The sequence below is a fragment of the Caretta caretta genome, chromosome 2 (genome assembly GCF_965140235.1).
Source record: "Caretta caretta isolate rCarCar2 chromosome 2, rCarCar1.hap1, whole genome shotgun sequence".
Classification (NCBI taxonomy): Eukaryota; Metazoa; Chordata; order Testudines; family Cheloniidae; genus Caretta; species Caretta caretta.
The window spans coordinates 7,507,378-7,530,283 of NC_134207.1; the positions used below are offsets into that span (position 1 = coordinate 7,507,378).

The 22,906-nt window shown below is 47.7% G+C and overlaps 2 protein-coding genes across 10 annotated transcripts in view; both read left to right on the plus strand.

Moving 5' to 3' along the window:
* The window catches only part of TSNARE1 (t-SNARE domain containing 1), a 719,956-nt gene that overhangs the window by 217,828 nt on the left and 479,222 nt on the right, over positions 1 to 22,906 (plus strand). The window lies entirely within an intron of this gene.
* LOC142070928 (myb/SANT-like DNA-binding domain-containing protein 7) lies at positions 7,418 to 9,433 on the plus strand. The gene is made up of 2 exons (XM_075124908.1): positions 7,418 to 8,011; positions 8,600 to 9,433. The coding sequence occupies exons 1-2, from the start codon at positions 7,426 to 7,428 to the stop codon at positions 8,683 to 8,685; spliced, it is 672 nt and encodes a 223-aa protein (XP_074981009.1). The 5' UTR covers positions 7,418 to 7,425; the 3' UTR covers positions 8,686 to 9,433.

Below are 22,906 nucleotides of genomic sequence, written 5' to 3' on the forward strand. Positions count from 1 at the left end.
CTTACATAAACTGTGGCTATTTATTTTACTCAGTGATAAACAGAGACATTTTTGTATGTTTGGATATCTAGAATTTAGAAGACAATCTCCACCTCGTTATAACACTGTTGAAGTTCTGGACTAGAAGGGGCATGGAATAAGATTAAGTGCTGCAGTTTTATTAAACTGTAATAACTCATCCATAATACTCAGCTTGGATATCATGTCTCTGAGGATTTTGAAGCACTTTAGAAAGTGAGTGTTAGCCCCATTTTATAGATGGAGAACCCAAAGCACAGAGAGATTGAGCAACTTGTCAGAAGTCATGAAGATACAGTAACTCAGCTGAAAATACAGCCCAGAAGTCCTGACTTGGAATTCCCCAATATAACCGCTTGCCTCGCACACTGCTTCCCCAGGTGTTTCTCAAGTGCTGACGTGCTAAGTTTCTAAGTGATGCTGATTTCCGCGGAAGCATGTTTTCTCCTGCATTCTTCGGGCAAGATGCCTTCAAATTTGGTTCCTTGGTTTCTCTGTGTCAGAGATCATTTGTCTTTAATGTTGTTTTGAGAGATGATTTCAAAATAAAATGAGAGTGCATGGCTTCAGCAGTGCCCCTCTGTAAGGAGGACCAGGCGGGCTGGAGCTCTGCACAGAATTTCCAGGAGGTAGTCCTTTAAGAAGTCCCCAGCATCTACCAGGAAGGAGAGACTCAGCAGAAGCAATTGTAGCCTTCTGCCTCAGGGGCCAGGGCCTATTGTAGTCTTTCCTCCCGCCCCCCCGCCCCTAACCCTTTTGCAAAACCAGATTTTTGGAGGTTCCCCTCAATAGCTCCCTTCCCATCTCAGCAAAAACAGAGGTACTCCTGTGATGTCAGCAGTTCTAGTCAGTGTTTAGTAGGTCTGGGAGTCTGACTGTGAGTGGGGGAATTTGGGGAAAGGGGAGTGACAGAAAAGATTAGGTATCAGAGAGGCTGTAAGAACCACTTCTCAACCATGTCTTCAGGGATCTTAGAACATGAATGAACGGACAGTCTGTTCAGTGAAAAGTCTTAGGGGGTAAGGTTCTCACTGCCACTCTGACACCTTTACTCTGCACGGAGATGCCCGTAATAGCCCAGAGTAGGGATTTTCTCATTCTCCTTTCACCACTATCAGAGGGGTAGCCATGTTAGTCTGTATCCACAAAAACAATGAGGAGTCCGGTGGCATCTTAAAGACTAACAGATTCATTTGGGCATAAGCTTCCGTGAGTAAAAAACCCACGTCTTCAGATGCATGGAGATTACGAACATTGTCTGAATCATAGAATCATAGAATATCAGGGTTGGAAAGGACCACAGGAGGTCATCTAGTCCAACCCCCTGCTCAAAGCAGGACCAATCCCCAACTAAATCATCCCAGCCAGGGCTTTGTCAAGCCTGACTTAAAAATATCTAAGGAAGGAGATTCCACCACCTCCCTAGGTAACCCATTCCAGTGCTTCACCACCCTCCTAGTGAAAAAGTTTTTCCTAATATCCAACCTAAACCTCCCCCACTGCAACTTGAGACGATTACTCCTTGTTCTGTCAACAGCTACCACTGAGAACAGTCTAGATCCATCCTCTTTGGAACCCCCTTTCAGGTAGTTGAAAGCAGCTATCAAATCCCACCTCATTCTTCTCTTCCACAGACTAAATAATCCCAGTTCCCTCAGCCTCTCCTCATAACTCATGTGTTCCAGACCCCTAATCATTTTTGCTGCCCTCCGCTGGACTCTCTCCAATTTTTCCACATCCTTCTTGTAGTGTGCGGCCCAAAACTGGACACAGTACTCCAGATGAGGCCTCACCAATGTCGAATAGAGGGGAATGATCACGTCCCTCGATCTGCTGGCAATGCCCCTACATATACATCCCAAAATGCCATTGGCCTTCTTGGTAACAAGGGCACACTGTTGACTGTGTCTGTGTGGCACGAGCCTTTCCCAGAGAACTTGTTCCATTCTTTGGTTGGTTTGCAATGCCTGTGTCTGACATATCCTGGCTGCAAGACCAGTTGACTTTGTGGCAGCCCAAAGCACATCTTCTTTTTTTCCCACCGGTGGCGATTGTATTGATTTGGTTTTGTTTAGTACTATATTAAATGTGGGGTGTGTCATATTTAAGGGGAGATAGCCCCTAGCTTGCCTATGACAGCTCTCTAAAAACCCACCTGGGAGTAATTGGTTCTTCCAAGTGGCTGATTATAAAGATCAGTTAAAAGCGTACATCTAGGGGCAAAGAATGTCGGCCTTACTTACAGGATGGGGGACTCTATCCTGGGAAGCTGTGACTCTGAAAAACATTTGGGGGTCATGGTGAATAATCAGTTACACATGAGCTCCCACTGCCGTGCTGTGGCCAAAACGGCTAGTGTAATCCTTGGATGCATGAAGAGGGGAATCTTGAGTAGGAGTAGAGAGGTTATTTTGCCTCCATATCTGGCACGGGTGCGACTGCTGCTGGAATCCTGTGTCCAGGTCAGGTGCCTACAATTCAAGAAGGATGTTGATAAATTGGAGAGGATGCAAAGACGAGCTGTGAGAATGATATAATGATTGGAAAACATGCCTTCTAGTGGTAGGCTCAAGGAGCCGAATCTATTTAGCTTAACAGAGAGAAGGTGAAGGGGTGACTTGATTACAGTCTGGAAGTGCCTACATGGGAAGCAACTCTTTAATAGTGAGCTCTTCAGTCTAGCAGAGAAAAGTGTAAAACGGTCCAGTGGCTGGAAGTTGAAGCTAGAGAAAGTCAGACTGGAAGTAAGGCATGCATTTTTAACACTCAGTGTAATTAACCTTTGGAACAGCTCACCACGGGTCGTGGCGAATTCCCCGTCACTGACAATTTTTATATCAAAATTGGATGTTTTTCTAAAAGATCTGCTCTAGGAATTGTTCTGGGGAAGTTCACTGGCCTGGATTACACAGGAGGTCAGATTAGATGATCACAATGGTTCCTTCTGGCCTTGGAATCTATGAATTAGTAAAGGAGTATTTGCATGCACTAAATAGGGTAAGTCAGGGGAGTGGAGTCAGGAGGAGGGTGCTTCTGAGGAGAAGAGGCTTGTAAGGGGAAGGCAGAGGGAAAGTTGTCCCAGGGAAGGAACAGGAGCAGCCCAGTAGAAGGAACCAGGGGAAGGCTCCAAAGAGACTGTTCCCCAGGGGAAAGGAGCCAGGAGTACCTTGAAGAGATGGAATCAGTGACTGTTTCCAGGGGACAGGAACAAGAGCCCTGAAGGAATGAACCAGAGTTTCTCCAAAGTTAGTTGGCCTTGACCCTGGAATAGCAGATGCCCTGCGGGTACCAGAGTAAAATCTTGCTGATGTTCATTAATTTCTGTTGCCAGTAATGAGACCTTCTGAAGGGGTTGTTCTTTAACACACAAAGTCTGTTTGGATTTGTCTGTATCCAGCTGACAGTGAACTAAGGCAGGGCTCGACCGCAGCGCCTCGCCTGAATGCTAGGGGGTGCACAGTGGGAGGTGGTGTGTCTGCAGGGGGTCATGGGATGCTAGCCGTTCTGCAAATCTACAGAGAAAAGGGGCTTCCAGTGGCAGAAATGCGACTTAGCCAAGCCTAGCCCATGTTTACTTGGCACCTATGCCACTGGCAAGTATCCATGCAACTAGTGAGCAGGCACAGTGCCATCCTAACAGATGGGCATGAGGGTAGGCAGCCAACGCATCACACAGCATCTTGTATGTTTGGCAGTGCAGTACATGATTCCCAACTGGAAATATTGAAACAGGCTGTGCACTCCGAGCTTACACACACATCGAGGGTCTGGCTATCGTCAGTCCAGCCCTGAGCTGCATTGATTTCAGAAAATTAAATATAGAAAAATACTGCCCGATGCGGCCTGCTGTCGTTTACGGCGGGGCAGCTGGCTCTTGTTGGCATTGGAGAATCTGTTGCCAAGAAGCGAGAGGAATCCTCATCAGTTCTTCGCTTCGTCCCACTCTTTGCAAGTACTTCAGCTAAGTAGGCGCTCACCTCTGGGTCTTCCCCTCTCCACCGGAGCCAAGGACAGTCTCATTTGGCAGCTTTACAGGAATCAGATTATAAGCGTGCCAGATAGAAGCGCGTTAATGGAAGGTCAGTGTGTTTTATCCCATTCAAATCTACACTTTGCTGTTGCTTACTGCGGTATGATGACGATGCTTTGTTTATCCCAAGCTCTTCAAAGGCATTAAGGGTGATTTAAGGAATTAAGTCACCAGCATCCTGGTAAAGTAAGTAGGTAGCTTCCAGTTTCACAGATGGGGAATCCGAGGCACAGATTGGAAAACATTCAAAAGCATCTGTGAAAATATTTCCACCTGAGGATCTCCACCCAGATGGTGGGAGAACCTGGCTGCACCCCGTTATTGGCACTAGGTGTCTTCAGCATAGGCCCCAGGTCCTTACAACTTGCGAGGAGCCCTGCCCTTCCTTCCTCTCTGGCTCCCCCTGGGAGTTCGCTGCACTCTCCGTAGGGTCAGGGTGAAGATCTCCCGGCTTGGAGTTTACTCTGTGGCTCCAGGAGTCCCTCCAGCAGTCTCCTGCTTAGGGCAGTCCTGCTCCTGCCCCCACAGCTGACTGCCATTTCCTCCCTTCTCAAGGCCTCCTTCCAACCACACATGACTGATGGGTCCAGATGGGTGGGACTAGCCCTGCTTCCCAGGGCATCTCTGGCACCTTCCTTGTCAGGATGGAGTCTATACACGCCGTCACAGCATTTCAGTATCAGGAGCCCCTGTCCCACATTCTAAAAGTTAAAGCCAAAATTTTAAGAGACTTTAGGTGTCTAAAGATGCAGATGAGTGTCTAGTGGGAGTTTTTAAATTCAGTGGGAGTTAGGCGCCGAGTGGGATTTTCAGAAGTGCGTATCAGCATCTTGAGACACCTGAAGACGTTTACACTCGGGCCATAAGGCTAAGTCTGATTGAAAGTCAGTGGGACTTGGCCTCCTAAGACACGTAGGGTACAAGTACAGTGCAGCTCGGAGCGAGCCTCCAAGCCTGGGCACACAGACGCATACCAGCTCTGCTCCAGCTAGTGCGCTAGAAATAGCAGCGTGGATGATGAGGCACAGACTAGCTGTCCCCTCCTTACCCCTGGGTCAATGCTCGAGCAGCTAGCCCATACTGCTGCCCATGCTGCAACATCTAGACTGTTGCTTTTAATTCGTTAGCTTTAGCAGAGCTAGCGGGCATCTGTCTACCCAGGCTGGGAGGCACGCTTCTGGTTGCAGTGTAGACAGACGGACAGCTGCTTTTGAAAATTTTACCCAAAGAGGCGAAGGGGTGGTGTAATGGTCCCTCGCCCTCTCATGGGGCGGGAGGCCGCTCAGTCTGGTCCCGTCTAGCCAGGACCAGAGTCCATAGGACAGTCGAGCCCACAATAGGGCTGGGTGACCAACTGTCACAGTCGGGCTTTACCCTGAGCTTGGGTGGCTCAAGCTGTCAGCCCTTAAACAGAGTTTATATCTGAGCTGGGGCCTGGGCTTGAGGAGGCTCAGGCAGCCAGCGACCAAACAGTCTCAGGGCTGGCTTTAGCCTGGGTGGAGCTCAGGCAGCCCGCAAAGAAACATTCTTCAAGAGCAGGAGCTTCTCAGGGAAGTGTAGGGAGTTGGCCCCCCAGGGTGGGGTCGCAGGGGGACGTGGGCCCACCCTACTCCACCGCGTCCCAGCCCAGGCAGGAGGAGATTCAGCCGCAACACGCCGACTGAACCACAGCCGGCTGCACTGGGGCTGCCCCTGGGCTACTTCCTGCCTCCCTGGTGGTTGGTACCTGTGGCCTCCAGGCCTCTTCTGGCTCCTCGGGGTACACGGCGGCAGGCACTCCGGGCCAGTCCGCGTTGGCGTCTGGGAATCGGGAACAGCCAGGCATAGGTTCCTCTGGGACGCTGCAGAATAGGCAGAGCGTCCTCCTCCTCCGCAAGCTCTGCCCCAGCTGTGCTGCAGGGCCAGTCTTTTATACTTCTGGCCACGCCCCGCTACTTCCAGTGGGTGGGGGGGCGATCTAGGCTCCGCCCTCCAAGGGGAGTGTAATGGTCCCTCGCTCTCCCTTGGGGAGGGAGGCTACTCCGCCTCACTACAGGTGGGTTTCGAAAATGAGTGTGTGTACATAGACCTGTATGCAGGTAGCCACTACGGAAACACACAGCCCTGGTCTACACTAGGACTTTAGGTCGAATTTAGCAGCGTTAAATCAATGTAAACCTGCACCCGTCCACACGATGAAGCCCTTTATTTCGACTTAAAGGGCTCTTAAAATCGATTTCCTTACTCCACCCCTGACAAGTGGATTAGCGCTTAAATTGGCCTTGCCGGCTCGAATTTGGGGTACTGTGGGCACAATTCGACGATATTGGCCTCTGGGAGCAATCCCAGAGTGCTCCATTGTGACCGCTCTGGACAGCACTCTTGTCAAGGTTCCTCCCCCACTCTGAACTCTAGGGTACAGATGTGGGGACCTGCATGAAAACCTCCTAAGCTTATATTTACCAGCTTAGGTCAAAACTTCCCCAAGGTACAAAATATTCCACCCTTTGTCCTTGGATTGGCTGCTACCACCACCAAACAAATACTGGTTACTGGGGAAGAGCTGTTTGGAAACGTCTTTCCCTCCAAAATACTTCCCAAAACCTTGCACCCCACTTTCTGGACAAGGTTTGGTAAAAAGCCTCACCAATTTGCCTAGGTGACTACAGACCCAGACCCTTGGATCTTAAGAACAGTGAACAATCCTCCCAACACTTGCACCCCCCTTTCCTGGGAAATGTTGGATAAAAAGCCTCACCAATTTGCATAGGTGACCACAGACCCAAACCCTTGGATCTGAGAACAATGAAAAAGCATTCAGTTTTCTTACAAGAAGACTTTTAATAGAAATAGAAGTAAAGAAATCCCCTCTGTAAAATCAGGATGGTAGATACCTTACAGGGTAATTAGATTCAAAACATAGAGAATCCCTCTAGGCAAAACCTTAAGTTACCAAAAGGATACATAGACAGAAATAGTTATTCTATTCAGCACAATTCTTTTCTCAGCCATTTAAAGAAATCATAATCTAACACGTACCTAGCTAGATTACTTACTAAAAGTTCTAAGACTCCATTCCTGTTCTGTCCCCAGCAAAGGCAGCATAAAGACAGACAGAGAGACCCTTTGTTTCTCTCCCTCCTCCCAGCTTTTGAAAGTATCTTGTCTCCTCATTGGTCATTTTGGTCAGGTGCCAGAGAGGTTACCTTGAGCTTCTTAACCCTTTACAGGTGAGAGGAGCTTTCCCCTGGCCAGGAGGGATTTCAAAGGGGTTTACCCTTCCCTTTATATTTATGACAACTCTCAACTCAGATGCACTGGCCAGGTAGACAGGAAAAGAACCGCAAACTTTTGAATCTCATTTCCTGTTTGGCTAGCATGGCAAGCTGCAGGTGACCATGCAGAGCTCATCAGCAGAGGTGACCATGATGGAGTCCCAGAATCACAAAAGAGCTCCAGCATGGACCGAACGGGAGGTACGGGATCTGATCGCTGTTTGGGGAGAGGAATCCGTGCTATCAGAAATCCGTTCCAGTTTTCGAAATGCCAAAACCTTTGTCAAAATCTCCCAGGGCATGAAGGACAGAGGCCATAACAGGGACCCGAAGCAGTGCCGCATGAAACTTAAGGAGCTGAGGCAAGCCTACCAGAAAACCAGAGAGGTGAACGGCCGCTCCGGGTCAGAGCCCCAAACATGCCGCTTCTATGATGAGCTGCATGCCATTTTAGGGGGTTCAGCCACCGCTACCCCAGCCGTGTTGTTTGACTCCTTCAATGGAGATGGAGGCAACACGGAAGCAGGTTTTGGGGACGAAGAAGATGATGATGATGATGATGAGGTTGTAGATAGCTCACAGCAAGCAAGCGGAGAAACTGTTTTTCCTGACAGCCAGGAACTGTTTCTCACCCTGGACCTGGAGCCAGTACCCCCTGAACCCACCCAAGGCTGCTTCCTGGACCCGGCAGGTGGAGAAGGGACCTCCGGTGAATGTACCTTTTAAAATACTATACATGGTTTAAAAGCAAGCATGTGAAAGGATTACTTTGCCCTGGCATTCGCGGCTCTCCTGGATGTACTCGCAAAGCCTTTGCAAAAGGTTTCTGGGGAGGGCAGCCTTATTGCGTCCTTCATGGTAGGACACTTTACCACTCCAGGCCAGTAACACGTACTCGGGAATCGTTGTACAACAAAGCATTGCAGTGTATGTTTGTTGGCGTTCAAACAACATCCGTTCTTTATCTCTCTGTGTTATCCGCAGGAGAGTGAGATATAATTCAGGGTCACCTGGTTGAAATAGGGTGCTTTTCTTCAGGGGACACTCAGAGGAGCCCATTCCTGCTGAGCTGTTTGCCTGTGGCTAAACAGAAATGTTCCCCCCTGTTAGCCACGGGGAGGGGGGAGGGTTGAGGGGGTAGCCACGCGGTGGGGGGAGGCAAAATGCGACCTTGTAACGAAAGCACATGTGCTATGTATGTAATGTTAACAGCAAGGTTTACCCTGAAAGAGTGTAGCCACTGTTTTATAAAATGTGTCTTTTTAAATACCGCTGTCCCTTTTTTTTTCTCCACCAGCTGCATGTGTTTCAATAATCACAGGATCTTCTCCTTCCCAGAGGCTAGTGAAGCTTAGAAAGAAAAAAAAAACGCACTCGAGATGAAATGTTCTCCGAGCTCATACTGTCCTCCCTCACTGATAGAGCACGGACGAATGCGTGGAGGCAAATAATGTCAGAGTGCAGGAAAGCACAAAATGACCGGGAGGAGAGGTGGCGGGCTGAAGAGAGTAAGTGGCGGGCTGAAGACAGGGCTGAAGCTCAAATGTGGCGGCAGCGTGATGAGAGGAGGCAGGACTCAATGCTGAGGCTGCTGGAGGACCAAACCAGTATGCTCCAGTGTATGGTTGAGCTGCAGCAAAGGCAGCTGGAGCACAGACTGCCACTACAGCCCCTGTGTAACCAACCACCCTCCTCCCCAAGTTCCATAGCCTCCACACCCAGACGCCCAAGAACGCGGTGGGGGGGCCACCAGCCAACCAGCCACTCCGCCACAGAGGATTGCCCCCAAAAAAGAAGGCTGGCATTCAATAAATTTTAAAGTTGTAAACTTTTAAAGTGCTGTGTTGCATTTTCCTTCCCTCCTCCACCACCCCTCCTGGGCTACCTTGGTAGTCATCCCCCTATTTGTGTGATGAATGAATAAAGAATGCATGAATGTGAAGCAACAATGACTTTATTGCCTCTGCAAGCGGTGATCGAAGGGAGGAGGGGAGGGTGGTTAGCTTACAGGGAAGTAGAGTGAACCAAGGGGCGGGGGGGTTTCATCAAGGAGAAACAAACAGAACTTTCACACCGTAGCCTGGCCAGTCATGAAACTGGTTTTCAAAGCTTCTCTGATGCATACCGCACCCTCCTGTGCTCTTCTAACTGCCCTGGTGTCTGGCTGCGCGTAACCAGCAGCCAGGCGATTTGCCTCAACCTCCCACCCCGCCATAAACGCCTTCCCTTTACTCTCACAGATATTGTGGAGCACACAGCAAGCAGTAATAACAGTGGGAATATTGGTTTCGCTGAGGTGTAAGCGAGTCAGTAAACTGCGCCAGCGCGCCTTTAAACGTCCAAATGCACATACTACCACCATTCTGCACTTGCTCAGCCTGTAGTTGAACAGCTCCTGACTACTGTCCAGGCTGCCTGTGTACGGCTTCATGAGCCATGGTATTAAGGGGTAGGCTGGGTCCCCAAGGATACATATAGGCATTTCAACATCCCCAACAATTATTTTCTGGTCTGGGAATAAAGTCCCTTCCTGCAGCTTTTGAAACAGACCAGAGTTCCTGAAGATGTGAGCGTCATGTACCTTTCCCGGCCATCCCTCGTTGATGTTGGTGAAACGTCCCTTGTGATCCACCAGAGCTTGCAGCACTATTGAAAAGTACCCCTTGAGGTTTATGTACTCGGCGGCTTGGTGCTCTGGTGCCAAGATAGGGATATGGGTTCCGTCTATGGCCCCACCACAGTTAGGGAATCCCATTGCAGCAAAGCCATCCACTATGACCTGCACATTTCCCAGGGTCACTACCCTTGATATCAGCAGATCTTTGATTGCGTGGGCTACTTGCATCACAGCAGCCCCAACAGTAGATTTGCCCACTCCAAATTGATTCCCAACTGACCGGTAGCTGTCTGGCGTTGCAAGCTTCCACAGGGCTATCGCCACTCGCTTCTCAACTGTGAGGGCTGCTCTCATTTTGGTATTCTTGCGCCTCGGGGCAGGGGAAAGCAAGTCACAAAGTTCCATGAAAGTGCCCTTACGCATGCGAAAGTTTCGCAGCCACTGGGAATCGTCCCAGACCTGCAACACTATGCGGTCCCACCAGTCTGTGCTTGTTTCCCGAGCCCAGAATCGGCGTTCCACAGCATGAACCTGCCCCATTAGCACCATGATGCATGCATTGGCAAGGCCCATGCTTTCAGAGAAGTCTGTGTTCATGTCCTGATCACTCACGTGACCGCGCTGACGTCGCCTCCTTGCCCGGTATCGCTTTGCCAGGTTCTGGTGCTGCATATACTGCTGGATAATGCATGTGGTGTTTAATGTGCTCCTAATTACCAAAGTGAGCTGAGCGGCCTCCATGCTTGCCTTGGTATGGCGTCCGCACAGAAAAAAGGCGCGGAACGATTGTCTGCCGTTGCTCTGATGGAGGGAGGGGCGACTGACGACACGGCTTACAGGGTTGGCTTCAGGGAGCTAAAATCAACAAAGGGGGTGGCTTTACATCAAGGAGTATTTCAGGCAGGACTTCACGGAGAGTTCCAATAAGAAATGGTGCACCTAAGTTATTGTTCTTTTTGGAACAAGGAGGTTAGCCTGGCCTCTGATTGATACATGGCTAGATTTACCTCGCTGCACCTTCCCTGTGAGTGACTGCAGTGTGACCTAGAGGAATGAGTCCCCTAGACGGGGGAGGAGGCAAATGAGTACAAAACAAATCTGGTCTATTTCTTGTTTTGATCCACTCCATCTATCTTTTACATCTTTGGCTGGCAGCAGACGGTGCAGAAGGACTGCATGCCATCCACATCTCATGGCTGCTCGGCAGAAGATGGTACAGTACGACTGCTAGCCATCCTCATCTCTTGCCTGCCCAGCAGAAGATGGTACAGTACGACTGCTAGCAATCCGTATCGCCTGCCTGCTCACCATAAGACAGTTCAATAGGACTGACTGCAGGACTAAAGAGAATGACCTGGTCAAGTCACTTCAAATTTAGTCCCTGCACCCATGTCTGCCCAGGCGCTCCCAGCCGATGTGGCCAGGAGCACCTCGGATACGACGATGACGGCTACCAGTCGTATTGCACCGTCTGCTGCCAGAAGGCAAGGGGTTGCTGCTACTGTGTAGCAATGCCGTACCGTGTCTGCCAGCACCCAGGAGACATAGGGTGACGGTTACCTGAGCGGGCTCCATGCTTGCCGTGGTATGGCGTCTGCACAGGTAACTCAGGAAAAAAGGCGCGAAACGATTGTCTGCCCTTGCTTTCACGGAGGGAGGGAGGGAACGGGGGCCTGACGATATGTACCCAGAACCACCCGCGACAATGTTTTAGCCCCATCAGGCATTGGGATCTCAACCCAGAATTCCAATGGGCAGCGGAGACTGCGGGAACTGTGGGATAGCTACCCACAGTGCAACGCTCCGGAAGTCGACTCTAGCCTCGTTACTGTGGAAGCACTCCGCCGAGTTAATGCACTTAATGCACTTAGAGCATTTTCTGTGGGGACACACACACTCGAATATATAAAACCGATTTCTAAAAAAACAACTTCTGTAAATTCGACCTTATTCCGTAGTGTAGACATACCCACAGAATCATAGGTCATCAGATCCAGGCCTCTCCGCTGAGACAGGACCAAGTAAACCTAGCTCATCCCTGGTAGGTGTTTGTCCAGCCTGTCCTTAAACACCTCCAATAATGGGGATTCTGCAGCCTCCCTTGGAAGCCTCTTCCAGAGCCTGACTACCCTCCTCATAGCTAACCTAAATCTCCATTTTTATTTGTTTGTATAAGGCATGTACAAATGTGTGCAGGTGGTTCTCAGATGAACAATTAGTTCGTGGCAGGCTGGGGTGTCGATCTCTCCTGCACTGTTTCCAAGTGGTGCCTTCTGCCATGCACTAAAAATTCCCTAGTGGATTTTAGGCTGCCCCCCCCCCCCTTTAAATGGGAATAGTTTAAAGTGCACTGGGGAACTTTTAGCACCCAGCGGTAAGGTCCACCTGGACACTTAGTGGTGTAGATTTATATGTCTTCTTGCTGCGAATTTAATGGTCGTATAGACCAGTTCTGAGTGCCTTAGACGTTGCTGTTTGGGGTGAAGCTTGGGCTCTGAAGCTGAGCCGTGCTAGCCTGAGTCTGTCGACCCAGGCGGGGAGGCTTGTTCCTGCAGACTCCAAAATGCTGTGTAGACGTACCCGACGTGTGACTTGCCCAGTGTCCTAGAGGGAAACAGTAACGGATTGAGGAATAGAATCCATGAGTCCCGATGCTACTCAGCTCTAAACGCTAGATAACATTCCCATACCTACTAGCGCTCACTGTTCCTAAAGGTTGCACCTAGATGGCAAGGGGATTGCTGTGCTAGAAATATGTACACAGACGTAAAAGTAGATAAAGGAGAGAGAAAAAAAAAGCTGTGTTAAGAGGATTAAAAAATAATACAAACATATTTTTGTACGGAGGTCAGCAAATGTGGCTCTGGATTCACACAGGGAGCAATTCTGTTGTGTAAGAACCACACTGAATGAGACCATTAACAGAGTCACTTCATTAAGAGGAGGGTATGTTTCAAGTTTCAGAAAATTTCCAAATTTTTGGGAAGCAATTGAAGGTGACATTCTGAATAAAATAAGACTGAATGAACGCTTTACTCTCTCCCTCTCCTCCTACCTCCCCCATCTTATATTTGCTACTGTCAAAAGGGCACAAATCACAGATTCGTAAAGATACATTCATTCCAAAACACAGTAGAGAAGGATTTTGTTTTTATGACAAAACACAGCAGGAAGATTTTATCTTTAAAATCAGATACAGCTGTCAGTGCTTCAGGTTTATTTAATGTAATGGAACATTGAAATGGATAGGGAAGGATAAAATACGTTTGGCTACTTTAATGGACTTCTGAACACTGGCTGGCTGGTAGGGCTAGTGCAGTGCTTCTCAGACTATTTATATGCAGCCTACAAAGTGTTAGCTGGGACACAGTGCCCCCACCTAACCCCCCCACAAACCCGTATGCTCAGCACCCTCTCCCCAGAGACCCCTCCACGGTTTGGGGCCAGGAATGGAAAGCTGGGTGTGGGGTAGGGACCCCGACCCCCATCGTGTGGGCCCGGGGGGCGTCCAGGACCCTGTTGTGCGGGGCTGGGCAGCAGCTGGATGGCCGGACCCTGAGCCCCGCTGTGCGGGCACAGCAGCTGGGAGCCCGCCCCGCAGCAGGGCAGCCAGGAGCTGGCAGCCCAGAGCCCACCATGGCAGGGGAGCCTGGAGCCCACGGCTGGTAGCACACAGCTGATTGGGCTGCATGCGGTTGAGAACCTCTGGGCTAGGGGTATGAAGCCAGCATCTAACAGCAGCAGAGTAGCTAAAAATCTAATTTTCATTTAGTAAAAGAATGAGTTTTTCAAATACTAACTTGAATTTTTTGTTTACTTGTTGCTCTTTCTTTACTTTCCTCCCTTCTATAGTCTTCAATTGCTGGCTCTTTTGTACTTGTTCCTTTTGTTTCCTAATTAGTGGAATTTCAGAATTTTCATAAATATTTATTACTCTTTAAAAAAAAAAATTTACACTCAAAATTCTCATCTGTGCTGCAAAAAGACAAGCCGAGAAAACTTGAGTGTTTTCTCTGAGAAAAACACACAATCAGACACGCAGTTAATAAGCCAATCGTCTGTACTATATTTGCAATATACACCGCATTCTGATACGTTGAACTTCCACAAGTCAAGACAGCTGAAATGCTTTGGCATAGCTGTACTCCGTCCTCCGTATTTGCAGTTTGACTTATGGGACAATGGGACTTAAGCTCTGAAATCACCAAGAGGCTTGGAAAATTCCACCATTAAGTGCCTAAAGATGGATATAGGAGTCTAATTTTTCTTTTTTTTTTTTAAATACACAGGGCGAAATATGAAGTCTGAATAACTTTGTTAATGTATTGGAACTTTCTTCGTTGTTAACACTGAAGCAGTTTTTGTTCTGAAGCGACAAAGACTCTTTATGCCGCCGAGAGAAACATTATTTAATAAAAATATAGTTTCAACCCCTGATGCTGTAAATACTTAGACACGTGCTTGATTTTAAGCATGAGTCGTCTCACTGGGGTCAATGGAACTGTCAAGGGGAATAAAACTATGAACATACCTCAGTGTTTGCAGCACAAGGGCCTTAATTTTCAAAAGTTTGTGTTTTTGCCTGTGGTTATTTTGTAAAGCTCACACAAGATACCTCACCATTGATGATATTTAAAACAAGCAAGTAAACGTTGATAATGTAGTTCAGTATACATTCCAATCTGAGGTTTCCATAACACAGTTTTTCAAATTAGTTCTACAGAGCCTCAAACAAATTTTAATAACAAGGATTTTTTTTTTAAAAAAGTCAAGTGTTTTAAATCAAATTACTTAAATCTTTGTGATTTTAAATTGCCCCACCCTGAATGACAGTATGCCAGAATGATAGGTATTTCTTTGCAGGATGCATAAATGAAGTTAAGATGAGTTTTTTTAATTATCCACAGCAGTGGTTCACAAACTTGGTTTGCGGCTTGTTCAGGGTAAGCCCCTGCCAGGCTGCAAGACGCTTTGTTTAGAATCATAGAATATCAGGGTTGGAAGGGACCTCAGGAGGTCATCTAGTCCAACCCCCTGCTCAAAGCAGGACCAATCTCCAATTTTTGGCCCAGATCCCTAAATGGCCCCCTCAAGGATTGAACTCACAACCCTGGGTTTAGCAGGCCAATGCTCAAACCACTGAGCTATCCCTCCCTTGGAGCTTCTGCAGGTATGGCCACTTGCAGCTCCCAGTGGCCACGGTTCGCCGTTCCCGGCCAATGGGAGTTGCGGGAATTAGCAAGGGCCAGGCCACCGGTTCCTGCAGCTCCTATTGTCCAGGAACGGCGAACCATGGCCACTGGCAGCTGCGAGTGGCTCTACCTGTGGACGCTCCAGGTGAAGAAAGTGTCTCGCAGCCCGCCAGGGGCTAACCCGGAACAAGCCGCAAACAAAGTTTGGGAACCTCTGATCCACAGTGACAAATTTTTTTTTTTATTTTAAAAGTAAAGCAACAGCTGCCCAAGGTGCCACCATGTATTGCTTAGAGTGCAATTGAAAATGAAATATGTGCCCATGATATATTTATTGTTCATATTTCAGTAACACCAAGAGCCCTAATCATGGAGCAGGTCCCCATTGTACAAACACAAGGTAATAGACAGTTCCTGCCCCAAGGAGCTGACAATCTAAATATATATATGATTTTGACTGCCATTGTTCTTTGAAGACGGTGATGGGTTTACACATTTTTCTGAAAATAAAGGAAGGACTAGACTGCTTATTCTCTGGGATTTAAAGTAAGAGGGGATGGGGCAGATGCTAGCTCCCTTTGCTGTGCTTAAAGCAGAAGGAGAGTTCTGCTTCTTCCCTGGCTTGGCAAAAGCAGTGCTCCTCCACAACTCGCCCCTCTTTGGCTGGTGTGAGGAGTGCTACTTCTCCTGTTTTGATCTGCATTAATGGCTGTGACTGTCCACATGTGACCGGGGCTTAGTTGAGCTTATATGGACCTGAAGAATTCAGATAAAGGGCATAGAGCTATACCCCATGGTCTATGTGTGCAAATCTTGGTGTGGTTTGTACATGCTTGGTTGGGAACACTTCAATATCCAGCCTTTCAAGGAGCCAGCCTTAACATGGTGAAGTTCCATGCTCGAGCCTACGACTACTGCAGATGTGCCTTCCTCCACCCATGGGGATGCCTTTGTATCTTCCGCTGCTGGAATTGCGCCTCATATCGATGGAGAGCTCAAGGATTATACTCCGGGGTATCCCATGCTAAGAAGAGAAGGCCCAATTTTTGACCGCAAGAGACCGAGACTTCTGTGCTGTCAGCTGCTCTTTCGGGCCAGGATCTTGAAAGCAGGTCCAATGACGCAATTCAGGTCCCAGAACTGGGAAGTCGCAGCAATGTGAGGTAGCCCCAGGAGGAATTACCCAGGGTTCCAGGTGGGCTCACGCAGTCCACAGTGAAGGTTGTGTTGCTACAGTTTCACTGTTCTGGGACCCAAGCTAGCTAGATTAAAGCTAGCTCAGGTATTCCTACAGGAGGTACGGTCCTAATACCCAAAGTGGCATTAGGTAGTTGTGGTTGGGCCACTTGCACTCATCATCTGTTGGAAACGTTTCTGTTTGTCAGGGTTGTTTGCCCTTCTCTTCTGTTTTCCCATGCTTGCTCTTTTCAGTTTCTGTCCTTCTCTCCCTTGCTTTTCTTGGCCGGCTTTCCTCAAGTGCAGGAAGTGACATTGGTTTATGGACCTGCATAAATGCTTTCATAGTTTGGTACCAGCATATTTACATTCGCTTTTTCCTTGGTGCACGCTGCAACTATGCCCTACACTCATACTGACTGCTCATCTCAAAGTGCCTAGAGCAAATGCTGACTATTGGAAGACTGCATCCCATAGGGGAGGGGTCTGCAGCCCCAGACAACTGGAAGAAACTGCTTCCTTCATTGAAACAGGTGCGCGCATTGTTTGGGTTTAGGAAAACTTCTTAATGCGTTCTGATCTGAAATGGGGAACATTACCCGGAGGCTCAGATGGATTGTCCTGCGTTATACCGCATGTAAGAATATACGATTGCCCTCCCTTGAAAGCCAAAATGCATTTTGCACGGATATCCACGTGAGCAACTTTTTCAGTGCAGTAACTCGATTTCCCCTCAGCTGCTGACAGAAGGATGTACGTGGAGACATTTCTCTTGAATGTGGTTGGATTAATTATCGTTTATAAAGTGCTATAGAAGTGCTAATTTTGATGGTCATTATGTGAGGCAAACCTGCGGCCTGACCAGGGCTGCAGCAACGCAGTTGCGGTGCCTCATGCCTCTAGCAGAGCCTGCAGTGACCCAGCCCCCAGGCTGCAGCAGCCTGTCCTTGATCATGGCCCTGGTCAGAGGACCCCCCCAGGCACAGATATTTCACTGGCGCCACCTGGGCTTCAGGTTACTGTGTGCAACAGCACTACCAGGAACCCTCCTGCTGCCTCGCAGTGTAACAGATTCCCCAGGCTTCCAGTCTGCCCTTGATCTGGCTCCTGTTCCTGTCTCAGGCTTACCCGAGCCTTGTTACAGCCCACTCCAGGCTTGTCCGTGCCCTACCCTGACCTTGCTCCAGCCTTGTAACTGACCCACTCCAGCCCTGCATCCCTCCATGACTCCCAGACATTCAGACTGATTCCAACCCAGTTTTGACCTTTGGCATGCATCAAGACTCCAACTCTGATACTGATTTGGTTTGTCTGTACACCGTGACCTTGGTTCTGACCCATGGCCTGTCCCCGGGCCTGGTTTCAGCAGGGCCCTTGGCCCGGTCCTGACCCTACCTCTGGCTTCGACCACTGCTCCAACCCACCAGGCTTGACTGCCTGGATCCAGAGCCTGACACATCGGACAGCCTCCTCTCATGTGATGTTGGCTTGTGCTGCAGGCATGATTCACTGGTGATTAAAGCATGCGAGTGGGAGTCAGTTGACCTGGGTCCTGTTCTGGGCTGTGCAACTGACTCGCTCTGTGCCCTTGAGTAAATCACATATCCTCTCTGCCCCTTGATTTTATCTGTCTGAAAGATGGAGATATCACCTTGCAACGAGTTAGTTTGTTACTGGCCTGTGAAATGGTGTGCCTGGAGTTAAGACAAAAAGGTGACTGGAAGGCTAACATAAGGGCTAGGAGATTGTATGACAACTTGTCTCATATTTATTTCCTGTTCTGGAAATGAATATTAATTTGCTAGAGATGGTTTTGTACTAGTTAATCTGCAGTCAAATAGCCATTGTGGAAGATCTCATAAACTAAGTAGTGATTGGATGGGTAACCTCAAAGGAAACCCATGTATTGCAAGAAAGGGAAACCTGGGATTGAATAGGTGGCACTCTTTTCTCTGAATTAATACTGGATTAGTGTCCCAGCCTGGTGTTATGGATTATAGTCATACTAGTCCCCAGGGGGTTTGAAACAGAGAAACTGACCCCAATTTGTTACATGGTGGCGGTGTATTCCAACATGGGTAAACCTCTAAAGGAAGGTCTTCGCTACCCGCCGGATCGCTCTCCCTGCCACAGCCCCGGGGCCGGAGGAGCTCCGTGACCCTGATGATTTTTGTGGGGGTGCGTGCGCCCCTGCTTGCCCCCCTTGTGCATGCCCCTGCAGGGTTTCCATGGTTTCCATCATCAGCAACCCCACTATAAAAATTGTTCCAGCACCCCTGGAATAGGCCCATACTTCAATGCTATACATGGCATTTTGGAACTAATTCTGCAGCTTGGATCTTGTTATGAGCCAAGTGCTTTCCTTCCTTTCCATCCAGTAACATTAAATAGACCTGAGGGCACATGCAGGCACCACCAGTGACTCTTGCTCTGTCTTCTCACTTCGCCACCTGCTATGGGAACACAGCCATCCTCAACTGAAAACGGGGACGGTGCTATCTCATGGCTAAAAACAGGAATGGGAGCCGGGTCGCTTGGGTTCGGCTCCCAGCTCTCCAGCCTTCTCACTTTGAAACCTCGCGCACCTCATTCAGGGGCTCTGTTGTGATGCTCAGTGTTACGGCAGACACGTCCTGAGGATGTGGAACTGGCAGCCTGTTTGAGTTCTGTGAGGAGGTGTTGTGGACCTCCTTGGCTCTGCTGGGGACAGAGGTGGTCTTTAAACAAGGGGAAGCAAGTACTCCCACCTCTGGGGTGGATCAGTGCTTCAGGCATGACTGTTTCCCTATCAATCTCTAGCACAGCCTGAGATGGGCCCTACCTGAACCGTTTACTGTGTAGAACGGCTCTCTGCTGCACCTGTTGCAGGGAGGTATAACTTAGCTGTCTGTCTGTCTGTCTGTCATTTCTCCCCCATAATATAGATATAATACTTAGCATATAGTTATACTTTTTTACTCGGGCTGTCGATTAATTGCAGTTAACTCATGTAATTAACTCAAAAAAATGAATCACGATTGTGACCGGGTCCCAGCGGCGCCAGTTGTGGTCACTCAGTTAGGGTGAACTGCAGAGAATGGGGCAAACAGTCCCCAAAAAGCTGGTGAATATTCCAATATTTAGATTTACCAAGCCAGAATAAAACGGCTTTTTATTACCTTACTGATTACTCAGAAGTCCAAACAACACAGTTCCCTTAAAGTGATCCAGCCTCAGGCCTCCATTCAGGTACCTAAGTCAAATATGACAATTTCTGAAAATCTTATTTCATCCTATAAAAGAAAAGTTTCTACCAATCCCAAAGGATCGGATACGTCACCTCCCCGGTTATTGAATATTCCAGACCTTACCCAAATACGTGCTACGGCCAATTCTTCTTAACTAAACTAAAATTTATTAAAAAACACGAGAGAGAGAGAGAGAGAGAGTATGGTTAAAAGATCAATATACAGACAGACATGAGTTGAATCCATTGAGGTTCAAATTCATAGCAGAACACCATGAACACCAGAACATTCATGAGCTTTGTAGTTGCAAAGAGTTCTTTCAGAAATAGTTCACAGGTTATAGTCCAATGTCCAAATACCATATTCAGGGCATACCAGCATAACTGGGACCTCAGTGTTGCTACTCAAACTTCCCCTGATGAAGCTTAAGCAGATCCTTGATAACAGAATCAGGACCCAAGGATCGTTTATACAATTTCATGTCCTCTTTGACAAGTTGGAGTTCAAAAAGTAATTAACGTGACTTTGAAGGAGGTCCATCCCCCTACTTAGCTATAGAATTAACATCAGGCAATTTGCTTGTTCCTCCACCAGTCACAGTATGTTTCAAAGAATACCAAGATAGCCCGTGTTTACAATTCATTTAAATGATAGAATGTTCTTTTGACCTCTGAATTATCAGAATACAGCACAGACAGGGATTGTTGATTACATTGTCGACCCTACTCATACATATGGAAATACACAAAACCACAACCATTATCTCCCCACATGTCTTTTGAGGGTTATTTATTTTGCAGGATGTTTAACCCTTTCTAGCCATGCGTCGCAGGGGTTTAAAAAAATTATCGCGATTAATCACAGTTTTAATTGCACTGTTAAACAATAGAATGCCAATTGAAATTTATTGAATATTTTGGATGTTTTTCTACATTTTCATATATATTGATTTCAATTACAACACAGAATACAAAGTGTATATTATTTTTATTACAAATATTTACACTGTAAAAATGATAAACACAAGAAATATTATTTTTCAGTTCACCTCATGAAAGTACTGTAGTGCAATCTCTTTCTTGTGAAAGTGGAATTTACAAATGTAGATTTTTTTTTGTTACATAACTGCACTCAGAACCAAAACAATGTAAAACTTCAGAGCCTCCAAGTCCACTCAGTCCTATGTCTCGTTCAGTCAATTGCTAAGACAAACAAGTTTGTTTACATTTACGGGAGATAATGTGGACCACTTCTTATTTACAATGTCACCAGAAAGTGAGAACAGGTGTTCTCACGGCACTGTTGTAGCTGGCATCACAAGTTATTTACATGCCAGATATGCTAAACATTCATGGAGCAGGTCCTCAAAGAATCAATCCTGAAGCACTTGCATGAGAGGAAAGTGATCAGGAACAGCCAGCATGGATTCACCAAGGGAAGGTCATGCCTGACTAATCTAATCGCCTTCTATGATGAGATTACTGGTTCTGTGGACGAAGGGAAAGCAATGGATGTATTGTTTCTTGACTTTAGCAAAGCTTTTGACACGGTCTCCCACAGTATTCTTGTCAGCAAGTTAAGGAAGTATGGGCTGGATGAATGCACTACAAGGTGGGTAGAAAGCTGGCTAGATTGTCGGGCTCAACGGGTAGTGATCAATGGCTCCATGTCTAGTTGGCAGCCGGTATCAAGTGGAGTGCCCCAAGGGTCGGTCCTGGGGCCAGTTTTGTTCAATATCTTCATAAATGATCTGGAGGATGGTGTGGATTGCACTCTCAGCAAATTTGCGGATGATACTAAACTGGGAGGAGTGGTAGATACGCTGGAGGGGAGGGATAGGATACAGAAGGACCTAGACAAATTGGAGGATTGGGCCAAAAGAAATCTGATGAGGTTCAATAAGGATAAGTGCAGGGTCCTGCACTTAGGACGGAAGAACCCAATGCACAGCTACAGACTAGGGACCGAATGGCTAGGCAGCAGTTCTGCGGAAAAGGACCTAGGGGTGACAGTGGACGAGAAGCTGGATATGAGTCAGCAGTGTGCCCTTGTTGCCAAGAAGGCCAATGGCATTTTGGGATGTATAAGTAGGGGCATAGCGAGCAGATCGAGGGACGTGATCGTTCCCCTCTATTCGACATTGGTGAGGCCTCATCTGGAGTACTGTGTCCAGTTTTGGGCCCCACACTTCAAGAAGGATGTGGATAAATTGGAGAGAGTCCAGCGAAGGGCAACAAAAATGATTAGGGGTCTGGAACATATGAGTTATGAGGAGAGGCTGAGGGAGCTGGGATTGTTTAGCCTGCAGAAGAGAAGAATGAGGGGGGATTTGATAGCTGTTTTCAACTACCTGAAAGGGGGTTCCAAAGAGGATGGCTCTAGACTGTTCTCAATGGTATCAGAAGACAGAACGAGGAGTAATGGTCTCAAGTTACAGTGGGGGAGGTTTAGATTGGATATTAGGAAAAACTTTTTCACTATGAGGGTGGTGAAACACTGGAATGCGTTACCTAGGGAGGTGGTAGAATCTCCTTCCTTAGAGGTTTTTAAGGTCAGGCTTGACAAAGCCCTGGCTGGGATGATTTAACTGGGAATTGGTCCTGCTTTGAGCAGGGGGTTGGACTAGATGACCTTCTGGGGTCCCTTCCAACCCTTATATTCTATGATTCTATGATTCTATGATATGCCCCTTCATGCTTTGCCCACCATTCCAGAGGACATGCTTCCATGCTGATGGCGCTCATTAAAAAAAAATGTGTTCATTAAATTTGTGACTGAACTCCATGGTGGAGAATTGTATGTCTCCAGCTCTATTGTACCCGCATTCTGCCATATATTTCATGTTATAGCAGTCTCGGATGATGACTCAGCACGTGTTCATTTTAAGAACACTTTCACTGCAGATTTGACAAAACACGAATAAAGTACCAATGTGAAATTTGTAAAGATAGCTACAGCACTCAATGCAAGGTTTAAGAATCTGAAGTGCCTTCCAAAATCTGAGAGGCATGAGGTGTGGACCATGCTGTCAGAAGTCTTAAAAGAGCAACACTCTGATGTGGAAACTAGAGAACCTGAACCATCAAAAATAAAAACAACCTTCTGCTGGTGGCATCTGATTCAGATAATGAAAATGAATATGCCTAGGTCCGCACTGCTTTGGATTGTTATCGAGTGGAACCCGTCATCAGCATGGACGCATGTCCTCTGGAATGGTGGTTGAAGCATGAAGGGACATATGAATCTTTAGCACATCTGGCACGTAAATATCTTGCGACGCCAGCTACAACAGTGCCATGAGAATGCCTGTTCTCACTTTCAGGTGACATTTTAAACAAGAAGCGGGCAGCGTTATCTCCTAAAATGTAAACAAACTTGTTTGTCTGAGCGGT